Source organism: Podarcis erhardii (genome assembly GCF_964252035.2).
Source record: "Podarcis erhardii genome assembly, chromosome: 6".
Lineage (NCBI taxonomy): Eukaryota > Metazoa > Chordata > Lepidosauria > Squamata > Lacertidae > Podarcis > Podarcis erhardii.
The window spans coordinates 47,859,646-47,879,711 of NC_138510.1; the positions used below are offsets into that span (position 1 = coordinate 47,859,646).

At 43.2% G+C, this 20,066-nt stretch overlaps 1 protein-coding gene across 3 annotated transcripts in view; it reads right to left on the reverse strand.

Moving 5' to 3' along the window:
* BRPF3 (bromodomain and PHD finger containing 3) overlaps nt 1-19,724 on the reverse strand; it is a 30,350-nt gene extending 10,626 nt beyond the window's left edge. Inside the window, exons 1-9 of one of the 3 annotated variants that reach the window (XM_081866266.1) lie at nt 18,329-19,724; nt 17,513-17,669; nt 16,111-16,242; nt 13,700-13,828; nt 12,989-13,301; nt 11,743-12,012; nt 6,588-7,088; nt 2,250-2,346; nt 895-992 (exon numbers count right to left, since the gene is read on the reverse strand). In XM_081866266.1, the coding sequence (XP_081722392.1) occupies nt 895-992; nt 2,250-2,346; nt 6,588-7,088; nt 11,743-12,012; nt 12,989-13,301; nt 13,700-13,828; nt 16,111-16,242; nt 17,513-17,669; nt 18,329-19,677 (3,046 nt within the window). In that variant the 5' untranslated portion in view covers nt 19,678-19,724. Of the gene's footprint in view, nt 1-894; nt 993-2,249; nt 2,347-6,587; nt 7,092-11,742; nt 12,013-12,988; nt 13,302-13,699; nt 13,829-16,110; nt 16,243-17,512; nt 17,670-18,328 lie in introns of all 3 variants that reach the window. The other 2 variants (XM_081866265.1, XM_081866267.1) reach the window with 2 other exon arrangements.
* Nucleotides 19,725-20,066: the final 342 nt, after the last annotated feature.

Below are 20,066 nucleotides of genomic sequence, written 5' to 3' on the forward strand. Positions count from 1 at the left end.
TCACAATCACTGTTTTATGAACACCACATGCAGCAACATAGTTTCCTTCTATACCACTTGGAGGCAATTGTAATTAGGCAATGTATACATTGTTTAGGGGACTGATGAGAGCATGCATAGCCTTTCTGGAACAAGGTTCAAGATCCAACCACAGAGAAAAATACAGATAAAATCTACCATTGACTGTTGCCATACTAAGGTACTTCCACAAAGACTGAATTCTGAAACATGCAAAAATATTTTTGTGCCCAGAATAAATTATGGAAATTAAACCTGAATATATATTTTGGGCAACATTGCCAAATTTATTCTATTCCCCAAATTATGAGCTCCCCCCATCACACACACTTCACTTTGAAGAATTTAGAATGCTAAAACTTGATTGGCACTGGCCATTTAGGAAGTAGGCTTGGAGACAGGACTGTCAGCTGGAGAAGGACTAGGAAGGACCATAACAGAAATGCATATTGCTCCATTGATTTAACACTCTGTGGCCTGAGCCTTCTCCAGATATTGACAACACATTTTCAAGGTTTTCTCTACAGCTATAACATATGGGGGGTTTTTTGTGGGGGGGGGAATGAAAGCCTCATTATAGAACTTGCCCAAACTCTTTTACTTACATCTTTACAGCAGAACTGATCCTGCCATTATAAAAATGGCAAGCTATAAGACTGGCAACAAATGTAAAGAACATGCTTAGAAACTGATCCTATGCATGCTTACTTGCAAATAAGTTTCAGAGTTCAACAATGCTTATTTTGCTGGCATTGGAAGGATTGCAACCTTAGTCTCCTTTGGCACAATCCACAGGAAAAAATAACATCCATAACCTAGTTGTACAAATTATAGCTACACGTTATGCTTAAGAAACGCCAACATTGTTTTTCTTACCTGAGCTACTGTATTCCAAGTCTCCATTTACACCATCCAAAAAAGGGACCCGTGCAAGAGCAGGCTTTCCTCGGCTACGTTTGTGCGGAGTCAGACCACTGTGAAAAGAGAGCCAAGTGATAAAACAATGCTTAGCTCCAAAATACACCTTGAGCTTCAGGGGGTGAAGGAAGAGGAGTGGATAGAATGCTGTTGTGGGCAATAACATCTGGATTTCTGCAGCCTTTCTTTTGGGCGGCCAGAGCAGCAATTAAAACCTTACTGTGAAAGGCAGAAATTCATATGAATCATAGATCTGATCAGCTGCTCCTAGGAGAGTTGGATCTGATGCAAAGGACAGGGAAGGTGGGAAACAAGCTAATTCAGGCAGGCCATGCATTGCTGCAGACATTGGAAGCAGAAGGTGATAGGGCAGAAGCAAACCAACATTGCAAGAAAGCTGGTTCTCAATCGACTGTTCTGCAGACAAAAGTTCGGATATAAAGCCAGAGGGAGAATGGTATTGGCAGTGATGCTCACTTGGGATAGGCAAGCTAATGGCAAGACTATGCTAAGTATTAAAGGTAAAGATAAAGGGACCCCTGACCATTAGGTCCAGTCGTGGCCGACTCTGGGGTTGCGGCGCTCATTTCACTTTATTGGCTGAGGGAGCCGGCGTACAGCTTCCGGGTCATGTGGCCAGCATGACTAAGCCGCTTCTGGCGAACCAGAGCAGCACATGGAAACGGCATTTACTTTCCCACCGGAGTAGTACCTATTTATCTACTTGCACTTTGACATGCTTTCATACTGCTAGGTTGGCAAGAGCAGGGACCGAGCAACAGGAGCTCACCCTATTGCGGGGATTTGAACCACCGACCTTCTGATCAGCAAGTCCTAGGCTCTGTGGTTTAACCCAAAGTGCCAGCCACGTTCCTGTGCTAAGTATTAAGGACTACTTAATTATTATTAAGGGACTGGGGTCTACTCTTGACCCTATAGCCATCTTGGGATCAAAAGGTAGCTTATCTCAGCAATAGACTGGTAACAAACCATAAAATAATGGAAAACACTGATGCTAAAGAATGAAAAAATAATGCAGGCATCACTGTCACCAATTTACTATAGAATTATACTGCCTAGAATACAAGGGTTGGAACTTATCGCCCCTCAGCTACCACATGCTAAACAGCACACATGCAGCTAAATCAAGATTAGAGCCATTCCTCCGGAATGCTGATTTTTTTATTAAAAAACCTCTGGCCTCTGATATGGATGTAAGAGGCACCTAAAAGTATAAATGGAAAGAAAAGACTGGAAAATTACCAAGAGAATAATGTTTTTTTCTGGGTGAAAGTACCTGGAAGAAGACTTACCTGCAGATGTCAGATGAGAGACCACTACCGAGGCCAGAACTGCACTCTGAGTCAGACCCGCTTTCCATATGCTTCCTGAAGCCATTTGTCACTGGTGCTGAGAAGAATGCATGTGAGAATGAGTCTAACTGTATATACAATGCTATTTTAAAAATTCCTTAGACCACAGATGTGGAACGTCCAGCCTGCAGACCTAATTAGGCCCACTACGCCTCCCCATTTGGTCTGTGAGGCCATTTCAGCCAAGTCACATCTATCTGCCCTACATCTGGCATAAGGTGTAGGGCAGGTAAAGGTGACGCTTGGGCAAAGCTTTGCAGGTACCCCCAAACAGCTGATTGAGAGTGCCTGCAAAGCCCCTTGCACAGTGCTTCCTAAACACCAACTATCAGTTGAACAGTTGCTGCTAGAAAAGTGCTGAACCCACCTTTTTACCTGCATGATTTAACACGCAGGTAAAAAAATATCCAACTTGGCCAACTTGCTCCCCGTCCCCACTTTAGACACTTATGAAAGAAAACAGACTACATACACCACAATTCTACAATGCAGCTAACAAGACTATTTGAATCATGTCAAAATTTTGTTGGGAAAAAATGCATTTAAGAGTTTAAAGAATGCATTAAATTCTCATTCCCAATGTCTGTGCACAGTTGGAGTCAAGAGGCATCTTGCAACAACTATGTTCAAAGAACTTGTTCAAAGCGAGTTCTCCCCCACCATGTTCTTATGTTCGTAGAACAGTCCTTACCAACTCTTACCCATTAGCAAGGAAATGTTCCTCCTCCACCTCTCTTTAGTCCAGCAACTGCTACCTCCTTAACCCCACTGATAACTGGCGAATTATGGTAAGCACTGCCTTGTCTACAAAGTCAAAATTCATCCTGAACAAATGTTCACAAGACACATTTTCCATCTGTATATCTGCCAAGCTTCTCCCCCTACACTCTAAAAACCATTTTCAATTCCAGAGGTCTGCACTTAAATGTATAGTTAGCCTGGATTTGATTCTGCATGTCATCTGCTGCCTGGTTATGATTATTGATAGGAAGGAAACTTGAGCTTTGGGCATGCCAAGTTTTTCATATAATGAGATGTTCCTGATTAGTGCTGGGGGGGGGGGTGTTTGGCATTAGCACCTTGTGAAAGAAGTACTACTTTTCATGCATTGTCCCTTATGGTCAAGTATGCTAACATTGGGAATGCCCCTCATCCCATTCATCAGCTCAAGACTTCACAACTAATTCCTTTTTTTTTTCCTTTTTAACTGTTTGTTTTAAACACAGACTGGGCTCATATCCACTATACAGCAATCCCCTAGAGACCTCATTACTTTCCTTTGGGGATGTGTGAATGTGTTTGTTTCTGCTCTAATCCCAGAAGGTTTGGTCACCCACAGAGGTCTGTTCTCCTTCCTTATTTGATTTTTTTTTTAATGCCTTCACTCATGGCAAGAGTGCAATCTGCTTAACAGCCTTTCCATATTCAAGTGACACTGGGTTTAGAAATAAAAAAATTAAAGAGCAGGCCTCAACGCTGGGAGGAGAAAGTACATACAAAAAAGTATTATAATATCACAGGACAAGGAGAGACAAAGAGAAATAATAAGTGATGAAACAAGGGCTGCAAGTGTAGATATCTCTTAATTTTTTGACTTGATTTTCCACATATTGGTTACGGAAAAAACCCTTTACTCCAACAATGAAGTTTAACCCAGGCACAGGTAAACTTCACTGTAGCCCCAGACTTAGAGAATACAGTATGATATATGAGATTTGGAAGCAGGTGAGAAAGCTGTATAATATTCCATCCATGGGTCCCCTGCTGACTAATGTGCTCTGTCAGTTAGAAAGTGGAAAATCAAATTGAAAAAACAAGTATTAGAAACATTTGATAATGAATTTCCTCTAATTTCACCTACATCTCTTTTACCCATCCTGTAGCTCAGTTCACAAGTCACTGAGCTGTCAAACAAGTGTTTAGGGTGGGGAGCAATGACTGTTGCATTTTATCAAGCTGTACTAGAATCACAAGCCAACTAAGACACAGCAGTATCCCAACAGAATAGGTTATCACTTTCATAACTGGTAACACACAAGTTAAGCAATACCATACAAAGCTGCTGCATAGCACAGAATAAAGTAGAGAGGGAAGCAGCCTATCTTAAAGGCATTTTAGCCAACAAAGAATCAACTATTATCAGGGCAACCTAGGCCTTAATACTGCTGTACAATTTGGTCCCTGGGAGCACATTACACCTGTATTCCATAGCATGCACTAGGTCCCTATACAATTCAGAGACTTCAAGGTGCTACACTTGACATATAAAGGCACCTGAGGAATCAAAGAGACAGTCTTATTTCTTCTATCCCATCACCAGCTCTGTAATAAACTAAGGAGCACCCTCGTTTCCTCTGTGAGCAAGCTGCATACAATAAGGTTTATCAGTGGTGGCTCCAAACTTATGAACTTGTCTCCCCCTATGGATGTGCTAAGGCTCAGCATGAGACTCTTCCAGAAGTGTTAAGGCCTGTGGAGATGTTTTTATTAGGATTTGCATTTGGACTTCATGCTTTTATTTTTAAAATTGTAACCCACTATCAGTCTTTGTTATATAAAGTTAAATAAATGAAACAGTGTGAAGCACACAAACCATAAAATAGAGAACTGCAAACTAGCATGCATTCCTAAGTTTGGGTTGTAGCTAAGTGGGAGATTCCACCTGCTACTCTAACATCAATAACTGCTAGCTAAAAAGGTGTTGCATACCTCTGACAGGTACTACTACACTTGCTCAGTATGAGATTGCATGGCACTATTTTACCAAACACTTCCTTGATTCTCTGTGCCCCTTTCAAAGATAAATCACAGGATCACTATGAGCACATGCACAAATACTGCTTTAGAAATAGTTGCTCATTCAACTTTTTGAGAATGGCTCAAAAATCCCATCCGATTGCTCTAAAGAGCTTCAGAACTGGTCCCTGTTTTTAATGACTAAGAAAAGATATGTGCTAGTTGCTAACTCTGAAAGAAGAAAGCAGAAGTGAACACACTTGCTTTGTCTTTACATATTTTTAAACTTATTCTATTGCCTTTACAGTGGTGCCCCGCAAGACGAACACCTCGCAAGACGGAAAACCCGCTAGACGAAAGGGTTTTCCGTTTTGGAGGCGCTTCGCAAAACGAATTTCCCTATGGGCTTGCTTCGCAAGACGAAAATGTCTTGTGAGTTCCTGCGGGGTTTTTTCCCTCCCCCCCCTTTTTCTAAGCCGCTAAACCGCTTATCAGCTGATCCACTAAGCCGCTAAAAGCCGCTAAGCCGCTAATAGCGCTAATCCGCTAAGCCGTCAATGGGCTTGCTTCGCAAGACGAAAAAAACGCTAGACGAAGAGACTCGCGGAAGGGATTAATTTTGTCTTGCGAGGCACCACTGTAACATTTGATGGAAAGATGGGACATAATTTTGATAAATAAATAAACAAAACAGTATGCTTTTCAATAGCATCAAATCACACATTCACTTGTGAGTAATCGTGTGCATATTATTCCAATGATGTGTAAGCATGTGCAAAACAACCTGAGCTCAGGGACACATTCAGATCAATACTATGACCCTGCTGCTTGCCTTTATAAAAAGTCTTCCTAACACTGTCTGCTTCCTTCTAGATCCTCCTGACTTATAAGTCACCACAGAACCATTACTGTCCCTCTGCATATCCATTTGTCCAATTCTGGCACATGACTGCACAAGATCCAGGAACAAGAAACAGTGGAGAAGAATATGGTATAAGCTTTTTACATCACTTGATTTCACTGAAAATTCTCAATAGTGTTAAGGTTCACTACACTATAAATAAATAGTTCACACATGCATACATTAAAAATGGAGAGAGATGTGTATCTGATTCAGCTGAAGGTTGAAAAAGGTGCAAAGAAAAAGAGAGAGACCTACTCTTTCCCTGCAACTCAAACAATCAGGTATTACACTTCTCCCAAAAGCAGCCTAGCATGGTAAAGGCATCAGGGAAGAAAACTCCCAAATTAGTCACAGATTTATAAGCTGGTTAATATGCCTTCCACTGCAATATAAAACTCTTTTCTGCTCCAGAGCCCATAGCTTCCTCTCATCCTTTAGTACAATAAAACTGGATGCTAGTTTTGGGATTCATGCAACAGACATTTGGCAGAACTCAATTCCCAAAGGGACTCAGAGAAATGCTGCGAAGGCGTGGAGACTTCTTGCCAGCAGGCAAGCAGCGCAGCTACAAGACACCTCTACTCTGGGGATCTCTGGCTTTCCAAGACATCAGAGGAATGAAAGCTCAGGGGAGTCACCTGTCACTCCTGCCTGCCTGGGGGATTTCTCGCCATCGCTCTCGCTGCAGCTCCCACTCTGTGGCCGTTTCCGGGATGGCCGCTCACCCTCTACGCTGGAGGGGGAAAGCTGCCCACTCTGGCTGTGGTCCTCTCCATTCTCAAGGGGGCAGTCCAGACCTCTTTGCAGTTTCACCCCGTTCTTGGCTTTTTTAAAAAGGACAGATGTCCGCCTGCCCACTCCACTAAACGGGGGGCTGGCAGAAGTGCCCGTGGCCTGAAGGGCCAATCCGTTCAGGCCGTTGTCGCTGAGCAAGCGCTGGAAGGCGTGGCTCTCCCTCTGCAGTGTCTTCTTATCAAAGAGCTCGCCCTCGGACTTCAGCCGCTTATGTAGTCTGTTCAAGGACTTGCTTTCGCTAATGGGTTTGAGAGTTGGAGGGTCCTGCAGAGAGTCCAGCTCCGATAGGGGGGGTGCAGGTCCTGTGGGCTCCAGGGTGGGGGGAAGTGGGGGCTTGGTGTCATCTGCTAAAGAGAAAGAGAATCTGCTTGAACATTTTAGAAAGTATTTCCCAAAGTACGGATCACACCTTTCTGCCCCTTTCTATGCTTGAAAGTAAGTGGCAGGTAATAACTAACTTTTGTTGAATAGTCTAAAGAAAGACACTCAGAGGTGAAAAAAATAATAACTATAGCACTCTGCAGAAGAAAAAATATTCATCCTCTTGAGAGCCAGTCAACATGATTGTCATTTAACCAACAATGTTATTTATGGTGGCAGTTCTATGCATCGTTACAAGCGTGCAAATCCCACTGAATTTAATGGAATTTGCTTATAAGTTTACATGCTGAAGTTCAGGCTGCATGACGCTTAACTCCCCAACCTTCTTAACTCTTTTTTTCAGACCCACATTTCTCAGGTATTTTAAACTCTACATAGCCATGTTTAACCTAAGAGGGTAAAGAGATATGGGAGAACTAGAAAACATCAAAGGAGGAGTTTCAAATGCAAAAAAGTCTCTTAAGGACCTCGATCATGTTGCAAATAATGGAAAACAGTCAATTGTGTATTCTTTTCCTTTTAAACTACGTCATTGTTCCATGTACTAAGGTCACCAAAAACACCCAGAGATCATTAAACTACCAAATCCAAGCTCAGCTTTCTCTCCAGTGAGCCTTCCTTCCTCTTGAATTCTGTGTCTAAGCATCTCATTCCAATTCATGATGCAATGAGGTCACAGATTAGCACTCATTCTTCCCCCTTTTAAGGTTCTGTTCCTGTTCAAGCACTATTTGCTATCTGTGCAATGTTCTGGTTGTCAGCAGGGGAAAACAAGTTATTCCCTCGACTAGCTAAACTGCATGGATTGCCAGTGCTGTGGGAAAGCATGGCTGCTAAGATGACTACAACCCCTTAAGAAGGAATGTCACCATTCAGGAATTTCGCAAGAACCTCATAAAGAGAGCACAGAGCATCTCTGAATTCAAAGTATATTAAGAAGCCTTTTGTCCTATTTAGTGCGGTTCAAAATCAGAGACTGGTACGCTTATAAACTAAAGATTATTGTAGATTTAACCAAAACAATAAACATGAGGTAATTTGTTCATACTGAAGCTCTTCCCTAAACCTCAATTGGGAATACTGATATTCTTTTAAGTTTTTTTGCAACTAGTTAAGAATACTTTAATCCCCCAAGAGACAGCAGACCATTGGTGTACCCTATTTGTATGTCATCGGGAGAGGGGGTGTCTCAAGGAAAAGGAAAACAACTTTTCAAAATGTCACTTTAAATATTCCTGAAAGCAATCCAGAAGAGAAATTAAGATTTCTGAGATCCATTCAGCAAAAGTCAAAACAGATTCTCATCTGCTGCAACCATGACAAAAGATGTGATAGCCTAGGAAAAGCCAGAAACTTTTTCAAGGGTGAATCCCTCCCAATCATTCCCCCCCCACCAAAAAAGCTTTTTGTTTTGTTAAAAAAAAAATAGATTATGTTTGAATGACAAATACAATGTTTAAGATAAATTGCTCATATATTTACTCCCCGCAAATCATTTCTAAAAATTATGTAATGGGAAGACTTTTATGTTAAGACTATGTGCAGTATCAGATGATTACAATTCCTGTACACTGAGGACAATCAAGTCCTGAGTTGTAAACTGAGACTTCAACTCTCAAATGTAACAGCAAGATGCATTTCCGCCTCTGGGGGCACTGCTATTGTCACAAGAGAAGGAAGATGATTTCAGTGCCTCATTTGCTAGTGAAAGGGTAGAGATGTTTGTTTCAATACAGGCAAACCTTCAGATTTTAGAAGTTCATTATAAGTATGGTGATGACAAATATGAAGAAGGAGAAGATGCAGGAACTGAAATTCATAGCAATAGCTCAGAAAATGAGACGCTAAATTTCACTATGGAGAACTGGAGGAGACATAATAATGTTCTTTGTTTCACAAATATTAATTGTTTCTTCTTCTTTTTATTATTATCATTTGCCTGTTCCTCATAAACTGGCAAAACCAAAGAGATTCCTTACTGCTCAGCAGCTTGTACTTTCATTTGTAACTTTAAAAAAAAACAACAGCAAAAAAGTAAAAAGTAAATTCAAATTGTAATTAAACTGAAAAGGTGATCTCTTTCTCATCTCTGTGTATGTAAGGTAAAGGGCCAGTCTTGCCAGACTCTAGGGTTGTGCGCTCATCTCACTCTATAGGCCGGGAGCCAGCGCTGTCCGCAGACACTTCCGGGTCACGTGGCCAGCGTGACAAGCTGCATCTGGCGAGCCAGCGCAGCACACGGAACGCTGTTTACCTTCCCGCTGGTAAGCGGTCCCTATTTATCTACTTGCACCCGGGGGTGCTTTCGAACTGCTAGGTTGGCAGGCGCTGGGACCGAACGACGGGAGCGCACCCCGCCGCGGGGATTCGAACCGCCGACCTTTCAATCGGCAAGTCCTAGGCGCTGAGGCTTTTACCCACAGCGCCACCCGCATCCCTTCTGTGTATGTATATATATATATATAAAACAGATTTTTTCCCCCAAAAGAATTTCTGGTTTTTTTCTGGGAAAAATGGAAAAAAACATATTCACACACACCCCATGGCTTCAAACTTTTTGGAAATGCTATGTCTCTAACCATGACCTTACCATTAACTCATGCTCTCATGCTGTCATGCTGTCATGGACCAGCCACTTAGGACTTTGTGTTAGTCAACAAATTTTGGATTTCATAGCTATTGCCTCTTTTTAGAGAGCTCTAAAAGCACCAAACAGTGAAGTGTGTAACAAAAGTTTTAAAATCTCAATCTGCATGTTGAAAAACTAGTGTTTAATTCCATTTTTACAGTGGGTGGAGGGTAAGGAATTTAATATACTTTTAGCGACCTATGTACCAAAAGGTCACAAATGAAGTCCAATGAAAGGACCTCTGTGTGTGTGTGTGTGTGTGTGTGTGTGTGTGTGTGTACATGTATGTACATGTGTGTGTATCTATATATACACAACAGTTCACAGACTCTCAGAAGCAGCAGAGAGAGGGAAAATTACTATTTGTTCCACCTTAACAGCCTTCCCCATTTCCTGGATGCTCAAACAAGGCTCCTCTTTCCTCCTTCCTCCCAGCATGACACAGGCTGAGTAGCTAGAGTAGTAACCAAAACATATCTATCCAATCAACAATGGACAGGGCTACTGATACCCACAGGTGGAGGACTATGCTGCTCAAAATGTTGCGAACTGCCCTGTGATCTTCAGATGAAGGGTGGTATACAAAGGTAATGACTGAAATTGCACTTTTGCATGGATTTGGTTGATTTCAGAATGGAGGTGTAACCGTACAGAAGGGCTGAGGAACCTCATGCCCCTACAGACCACTCTGTTTGGCCACACCCCTCAAGGGCCCTACTTCACACTCCACGTGTGTTTGCCTGTCTTTGAACTTTCCAGCCATGTGGCACCAGCATCCACTATTCTTTCTGAATTTGCATTTGTCAAAGATTTGACTGATGCCAAAAGCTGTGCAAACTGAGTAAGGCTTGCTGCTCTGTGGCTGCATGTAAAGCTCTGCAAACATGCAAACATGCAGGAGTTAGTTTTCCTTAACAATTCAGCATGGTTGCAGCTTTGAAACAGTATAGGGGAGAACAGCAGTGCTTGTTAACGCAGGCACGTTTTCTGAGAATACGATGGCAGGACCATGCTAACACTGTTTATCAGTAACAATTAATGGCATGCAACTGCTGTCAGCTGACTATTTTGAGCCTCTTAGAAGGCCAGGCAAGGCAACGTTGAACCGCTTTTCCCTGCCAGGAGACCTGACCCCAGCAAAGGCCAACCCTGACTGCTTCTATGGTTATTTTTTTGTATATACTACAGCTTCCATCTTTACTGTCTTCTAATTTTGTTTTTAAGGGAAAGTTGGACAGCTAACCTTCTAACTAAATGATGCTTTTAAAGAAAAAATAGAAAGAAATAGAGCCACTTACTCAAAAGCAAACTAGGATCATGGTTGGCTGCAGCCACTTGGGCACTATTCTGTAGTCTCTACTATCTTTGATTCACAGATGACCATGGGTGAGATCACAACCCAAGGTTCCTTGCCCAAGTTTGTCCACTGTCCTTTGGATCAATCTATGTCACAGCTCCTTCCTGCTATTACATTCACAGCCCATTGTTGCAACTATGTATCTACAGGTGACAGACACATGTAGGACATGAGACTGACAGTCTTCTTAGTCTTTTAACCTCTTCCTGATGAGCCTGCCAAGGATGTAAATTAGCACTTCCAAGTGTAGGTGTCTTTGTGATGCAGACCTCTAGAAACTGGGATAAGATTGTCAAACACATTTCTCTAAGGCTGCCTTATCACCATAAAGCTTTGAGACTGGCAACCCTTGTTACCATCAACTGCTGCTTCCTCAGCCCCAAAACTCTCCAGCATTTGTTACAAAAATGTACAGGTTTACCAAATGCTATATTGAGGCTGTTCTTGATGCTCTCCATTTCTCAAGATGATTTTTGAGTTTGTTGTCAAAGGCAGTAATTACATAGTGACTTCTGCCTACCAGACTTGTGTAGAATTAATGTGCACAGATCCCCTTGAGTCTTCACATTTACCTAGCTCTTTCCAGTAAACCAGAACTGCTTCCTTCAGAGACCTTGTGAAAAAAACTCACCTTTCTCCCCATCTTCATCACGATCTCCTTGTAGCATCTTTTCCAGCCCTTCTTCCCATGGAGCTGGATCTCCATTTGGCAAGGTTTTATTCTGTTGCTGGGCCAGCTTTTGCCGGACAGAGTTGATTTCGCGTCTCAAGAGTCGGATGCGGCGAGTTCGGGCGCCACTTGACCTCATGGTGCTCACCATATCCAGCTTTTCCAGTAGCTCCTTCAGCTGTACCTCCAATGAAAGGTGAGCCCGGTTCTCAGGGAGGAGAAGGTTATCAACTGCAATGAGAAGCAAGAATGTGACTAACCCACCATTTAGGTCTCACATTGACTATCATCTTCATTATACAGCTTGTGGCACCTCTTCACTCTCACTTTTGACATCTGAGATGGTTATTTTTAGAACATACCTTATTTCTGTAATTTTAAGTTGTTTTGAACTGTTGTGAATATTGTGTTTTAATTGTTGTAACTCATCCTACAACTTTTGAGCGAAAGGCAGGCAATTAATAAACCTGTTTTTGAACTTCATATAATAAACAGGACATAAGGATTCTTCAAATGAAATGTCAATAATATGTAGGAAAAACACACCACAGAGCCAATGAGAAAGAGAGAGAGATCACATGCTCCGCAGCACACATAGGCAACCTGTGGCCGTGGAACACATGTACCCCTCACGTACCCCTCACTGTTGTCCTGTATGGCCCACTCCTCCAGTTGTCCCCCATGGTGACTATTCCCACAAACAGCATTGGCCTCAAATTTACTGCAGACATCTCCTGCCCACTATTTTCTGCTTCCTGGTAGACAAATATAGAAAGTGCAGGGTACAGCACCAAGTTGGCATCTATGATCATCTGGCCAGGAAGCAGAAGACACAATACGGAGGGTAGGTCAGTACTGAACCCAGAATGGCAAAGAACAAATGCAAGGGAAGACAGGAGTGGCAAAACAGCAAACAGCATGCACCTCCCTGGCTGATAGACACACTGATTAGCATGCTCCTCAGCTGTTTACGGCATCAGTCAGATGGGGAGTGGGGGAAGATGCAAAATGGGATTGCTCCACAGGATCAATGGGAAATGGAGGTCTATATTAACAAAAAAAATTAAAAGAAAATATTGTAGGAGATACTGCCTCCAGAGCAGTTTCTTAAATTATTGTCTTTCTTTGCACATATGGAGGTTTTTAATCTTCTTTCTCCTTAATGGTCTTTTATTTTTAAATACAAAAATTCCTAGTGGAAACTCACCATCCTCCCAAGAAAAACGATAAAAATCTTCTGTCTTTGGCGATTCAGGCAAGTGAATCCCCACTTGGGGATCATAGCCAATAGTCTCAGCTTGCCGCCGTGCATGGCGCAATATTGCCCCTCCGAGGTCTCTCAGCCGGACAGCCGCTCGATGGAAAATTGTGTCTTTAGAATTATACCTCATGCAGTTGGTAAGAATAAGGTTAAAGTCCTCCTCAAACTCATCCAGTGTCCGGTACTGGTGGGACTCCAGCTTCCGCCTCATGGTAGAAAAATCCATTGGCTTGGAAATGAATTCCAGGTAATCTGGAACCTAAACATATAAAACCTGTACAATTACAAAAATCATTTACTAGCCAACCAGGGCATATCCATCACAAGCACTCTAAATGCCCTCTCACTGGCACTGGGGCAGTGCACAAATGCACAGTGATTTCATCCGGTTAAGTCCTATCCCATTCAGCCCCAGCAAATAAATAACCCTGCTGAGAAGCAAAAGCAAACTCCCTCAGAAAAAGTGCTTTAGTCTACCTGGTTGGGGAATCCTCTGTATAAGAACCTTTGAGGAAGTCCTTAATTTATACAAGAACAGAGCAAGTATGCCTTGAACAGTCCAGACTGGTCTTGCTTTTTGAGAGTTACATTTTCCAGGCATTCAAATGAGCAGTTCTTTAGGTCAAATCTAACTACACTTCTAGGTAAAGTACTTGCCTCACTCAGCTTTACAGGTTCTGCAAAGATCTGGGCTGGATCCTTTTCCTGTAGAAGATCCAGTGTTGTCCGCAGCAGCACGTTGAAAGGTGTGAGCTGCAACTCCATAGCAGCTTGCTGAACCTTTACCTGAAAATCACAGAATCAGAGTTGGAACGGATCCCAAGGGTCATCTAGTTCAACTACGGGCAATGCAAGAATGACAGCTAAAAGCAGCACACCTCAGAGATACTAATGATAGAAAATAGCATTTCCTGTAGGCAAACCTTGTAAACTGCAGAAACTATAAATGCTGGTTTTGATAAAACCAACTAACTAGAGGCTAAAAGGATAACAGGATATACAACAAGCAGGGCTGGCCCTACCATTAGGCAAAACTAGACAGATGATTTTGAACGTCATGAACAACAAATAGGTGTGTTATTGAATCTATTACTTCTAGTGGCAAATGTCTCAATAACAATATCATGGGCCAGATAAACTACAAGTTTATATATTTATATATATATATATATATATATATATATATATATATATATATATATACACACACACACACACACACACACCGTATTTTTCGCCCTATAGGACACACTTTTTCCCCTCCAAAAATGAAGGGGAAATCTGGGTGCGTCCTATGGGGCGAATGCAGGCTTTCGCTAAAGCTTGGAGAGCGAGAGGGGTTGGTGCGCACCGACCCCTCTCGCTCTCCAGGCTTCAGGAAGACATCCGCAGCCTAGGCAGCCCTGCGGGAGTTCCCACAGGGCTGTCTAGGCTGCGGATAGCAGCCTGCTTCCCGGAATGCCGGGCGCGCTGAAAGCAGAGCACCCGGTGCTTCAGGAACACATCCGCAGCCTAGGCAACCCTGCGGGAGGTCCCGCAGGGATGTCTAGGCTGCGGATAGCAGCCTGCTTCCGGGAGCGTCGGGCGCCCTGAAAGCAGAGTGCCCGGTGCTTCAGGAACACATCCGCAGCCTAGGCAGCCCTGCGGGAGTTCTCCACAGGGCTCCCCACGCTGCGGATAGCAGCCTGCCGCCCAGCAGGCATGGCGCCCTGAAGCAGAGCGCCCCGTGCGCCGGGCAGACATCCGCAGCGTGGGGAGCCCAGCAGGAGTTCCCCGCAGGGCTCCCCACGCTGCGGATAGCAGCCTGCCGCCCAACAGGCGGGGCGCCCTGAAACAGAGCGCCCCGCGCGCCAGACAGACATCCGCAGCGTGGGGAGCCCTGCAGGGCTCCCCACGCTGCGGATAGCAGCCTGCCGCCTGAGGCAGACATCGGCCAGCCCCACAAGCTCGGGGGACAGCAGGGAGGCGCAGCGCCGTTCCTCGACCTGGTTCGGTTTCCCCGACCTGCTTTTGGGCGGGGGGGAAGGGAAAAATTTTTTCCTTTATTTCCCCCCCCAAAAAACTAGGTGCGTCCTATGGGACGGAGCGTCCTATGGGACGAAAAATACGGTATATATATATATATATATATATTCTTTTAATGATCCAGCCGTATTTATTCATGTGTTTTTAAAATGGTTATGAAATGAAGAAAACTGACCTGATCTATATAGGAATGCAGTTTAATTGTAGCATTTGCAGTTGAGATGGCTAACTTGAGGCCAACAGGCCAGATATGGCCCACCAAGCCATAGAAAATTGCCCACGTCTGGTCAGGAGATAAATATCCCTGTCTGTTCTTTACACAGTAATCTCTAAAGTGGAGATAAATGTGATATCTACTCATCAGAATATAAAATCCCTTTGACTGCTTTTTAGAGACCTCTTCTAAAGAGATCTTCTCTAAAGAGCAAGCAAAGGGATCTTTCTTCTCTGATCTCAACACTAAGCACTTTAGCTCTGTGATCTTAGATACAGATATGGAGATAAAGTTTAATCTGGCAGTCAGAGAAATATTTGAGCTCCAATCGCAGTGCTAAGCACCACAGCACTGAAATCAAAGAAAGTTGTCTTCCAGCTCTTTAATACTAAGAGATAGCATTTCCCCCTCAACTTCACTCCAGCACTAGGGGGAAAGGGGGCAGGGAAAAGCTGCCATTTAATTTTAAAGTGCCAGTGAATGTGTTTGTGTGTGTGTGTATGCACATGTGTGCATACATACACACACACACACACACACACACACAGTTTGTCCAATAAGAGATAGGATCTGACTCATTTCAGAATCTTTTTTTGACTGTAATCCTGTGCACACGCATTTAGGTGTAAGGCCCACTGAATGCAATGCAACTTGATTCTGAATAAGCATGCTTAGGATTGCATGGGTGTTTTGTTTTGTTTTAACACTAAAATGGCAATCACTCCACATCCAAGCCACCTTAGCAGCTCTAAACAAAGGCATTAAATAATGTCCATCTCATTGGGAGTGTAAACAGCTGTACAGATCATCAGGTCATGCTCATACCAACCTGCTCACGTTTGAGTTTTTCACGCTTACGAATTAATTCAATGAGCAGCCGTGCCCTTTCCAAGTCATGCCGCAGTTTTTGCCAGTACTTCAGTTCCTCCTTCACTGCACCAGTCTTCTCATCATGCTCTTTCTGTAAAATGGGAGATTTTTCTTTCTTTCTTTTTTAATGGTACCTGATCTCTCTTCATATCTCTCCTGATTCACCAATCTCTTCATATTTACAGTTATTCACAGTCAGTCTTTAACTAGATCATAGAATTTAAGCACCTTATGAGTCCTAAGCATAGATTGACTACCTAAAGAAGTCCAACCAACATTCTGAGTATGTTCTGGAAATGTTTTAACCATACCCACTGACATTCTTTAACTTCTCAAATATGTGTTGCTACTTCATACCTGTGGTATAACCGAGAGCGAGGCTCCATTGTTTTTGGCCTTTTGACAAAGGATTGCACTGTGTCATCAGTGGCACAGGAGGAACAGAATGGCAGTGACACCCTCCTGGTGGTGGCAGCACTGTGCACACCAGGACTGTGTTCACCAGGACTCGTGGGGTGGAGAGCTAGCTACAGGTTGATGGCAGAAGCTTGTCTCTGGTGCAGACACACATACACAACAATGATGACGCCAACAGAGTGCTCCCTCGACCTTGCCCCCACCCCATCTTTGTCCTAGTGAACACAGTGGCACCACCGCCAGGAGGGCATCACTGCTGCTCTCCCCCCTCCCCCCCCACAACCTCACACACTGCTGCAGCTCTCTAGCAAAGTCACTCAAAAAATGTTATGGGGCACAGCAAATGTCAAGTACCGATTCTGTGTAAAGAAAATAGTAAAGAGTATGCCTAGCTCAAAAGGACTAGACCACAAACAGTAAATCAGTGGGTACAGTCTTTGGCCCTGACAACTAAGGAAAAGTGGTCTCCATAGTGCTGATTGTTTCTAAGGTAAAGACAGATGTAGTGTTTTACACAGGAAAGAAAAACAATGTGGATAAAATCCATTGATAACCATCTACAAGATAAAAACAATGGGATGTGGTTTCAAAGGAAGGAACTGTTAAGAGAATTTTCAGGAGCTAGGCATAGATCATTGGTGGCTTGGCTTTACGCTATGTGGAATAATACAAAAATTGCATGCTGCAAAACCTCTATTACAATCACAATAGTTATTATTCATGGACAACTCTACTAAAGGAAGATTTTGAAATTCCATTTCTATACTTCGTAAGAAATTCCCAAAATGAACTACCCTCCTACTTTTTTTAGCTAGCAGTAGCTACTCCATCCAAGGACATTTTTCATCCATGTATCCCAGAAGCTTCCCTAATTAGTTCATGTAACACTATTCTCTCATGGTATTTCAGGGTTCAGTAAAATGTCAATGATGCCACAATCATACCTGTTCTGCATTTCTTTGGGACTGTAGATGAGAGTGCAGACGCCGTATAAGAGGAACACCGTTTCTTGACTGACGCTTTAAAAGCCAGTAGTTGTGCAGTCGCTGCATAAACTGATTCTTTCTCTGGAAGGCGAGACCACTGCAGATTTTATTCAGTCTAGGGAAAACAAAAGCATCAAGCGATTTCATCACATATTAAACCCAACTTCAGATTCCGGAAGACCAGTGTTAACACATGGAAACCCCCACTTTAGCAAAACAGTGCCTAATTTTCTAACATCACATTACATGTTAGGAATTATATAAGTAACTCAAGTTCATCAGAGGCTTTTCAACTGTGAAATTGCTGCTCTGTAAGAAACAGCTCCACAGCTCCAATTAAGCAATAGCAACAGCAAAATGGGCAACACCCAGCCATCAGCTTAGCTCAAATTTACCAAATTAATTCAGAGGTTTAGCACAAGTGATTACTCCAGTCACTTTCATATAATCACTTAAACGCATTACTAATATAAACACTAAGCAACAAACACAACTGTAGATAGAGGTTACAATCCCGCTCCAAGTTAAACTGTCACAATCCCATTGAAGTCAATGGGATAAGCCAAAACTTGGACCATAAATTGCAAATTTTCTTCGTTTTCCACCTTCAACAATTTGTGCCTGCACTTCATTTCCTAACGTAATTAAACAAAGCATTTGCTGAAACAGCCGCAGGCCATAAAAGATGCCACCCAATTGGAAAACAGGAGAAAAACGCTGGGCTAGTTCACTGATCAACATGGAAACATAAGCTAGAACAGTTTCCCCACTCACCGGTATGAAGGGATCTGTGCAACCATCAGCAAAGGGGCAGAAGAACAGGCTTCCTTCTTTACCTTCTGCTTCAATTTCACTTTGTTCTTGCTCTTGGGAGTGCCCCCATCTACTGTCTCGTTCCTTGAAACATCCTCCTCTCCCTTGTGAACAGTAGTTGTGCGCCCCTTCTTCACTGTGCCAGGAGGGGAATGTGCCTCGCAATAAGCAGTCTTGCGCACAGTAAACGTTGTGCCATTGAGGCTGGTCTCCCTCATGGGCTCAATCTTCATGAAGAGACCAGCCCTCTGGGCACAGGTGACATGGAAGGCTGTGTAGCAGTTCACCTTGTGACACTGGATGGCTGCTCCCATGCCCTTCTGCTTGCAGATGTAGCAAGTGAGCTTCCAGCGAGCTGGTGGGATATTTTCTATCCCCTCAATGGGCTCCAGAAACACAGTGTTTGCAAAACAGACTTCTGGGATCCAGATGGCACAAACAACATGGGCCCAGTGACCATCACTGGTCTGCTTGAAGGCTCCACCCTTGTTTGGGCACAAAACACAATCAACTGGGCGGGAAGGGGACTGTAGGCAGCAGCGACAAAGCCATTGCCCCTCAGGGATGTAGGGCACTCCATAGCATTCTTGGTGCACAGCCAAGTTACAAATGTCACAAAACAAAATGACGTTGCTGTTATGGCATTCATCATCCATGCAAACACAGCAAACGGCATCTTCATCTATTAGAGTCTGCTGGGGCCCATTGTTGCGGCTCTCCAGGTATGACTCCTTCTCCAACCGATCTACTAGCAATTCAAAAGTCTCAGCAGAAACTGACCCATAGCCATCGTTCTTCCTTTTCTCATTGATCATGTCAAGCCATGCCAGATCTTCCTCATCCATATCATACTCCACTTCAGCATCAACATCCTCAGGTGGCTTCTCAATGTACTGATAGTATGCTGAAGGCAGGGCTGGAGCATCTGGTTGGCTCAAGGAATCAATCATCCGAAAGCTGGGCTGTGGTAGGTGGAATGATGTCCCAGGAGCGTGTTTTGTGCATGTCTCCCTTTTTTTGCCTTTACACTGAGTTTTCTTTGATTTTGAAGGAAACAGTGGCTGCTCACTGTTTTCTTTGTTACTGTTGCATTCTGTGATGTCCTGGGCAGTCAGCTCATCCTCTGTGATGATCTTTAGAGGATCATAAATGCTGATGCGATGGAGACGCCCATCAATATCAACTTCGACTATCCGCTGGGCCTGGGCATAGGTCAGAGTCTCTCGCGTGGGTGAGCATTTCAAGCTGTATGGTGAAGGAGAACGTCTCCCTTCTAGGGTCTGCCGGGACCTCCTCCGAGGTTTCCTCATAGCAGCAATTCAAAAAACCCTGCAGAATAGTCCAAAAGAAAAATAGCATAAACATGAGCAGCATAAATTTCAGGGGCAGCAAGGTCTAACTACAACTGATTAATTGGTTAAAGTTAATTTTAACTAAGAGGGCTGAGAAATAAGAGCAAACCTGTTTATTTGGCAACTACTTTGTTTGTGGGAATAAAAAAAGAAAGAAAATGAAGCCTTTTAACAATGAGTGGTAGACAGATTTGGCTTATCTCACACTTCAGTTTCTCAAAAAGGCACCTATCCTGAGGTAACTTAGGTAATGTTCATTCTGAAAAGTATTTAAACTGAATTGACTGCTCTGTTAAAAAACAAAATTTAACCAAGTACAAATTCTTTAAGAAACAGTTAGCCCTAAA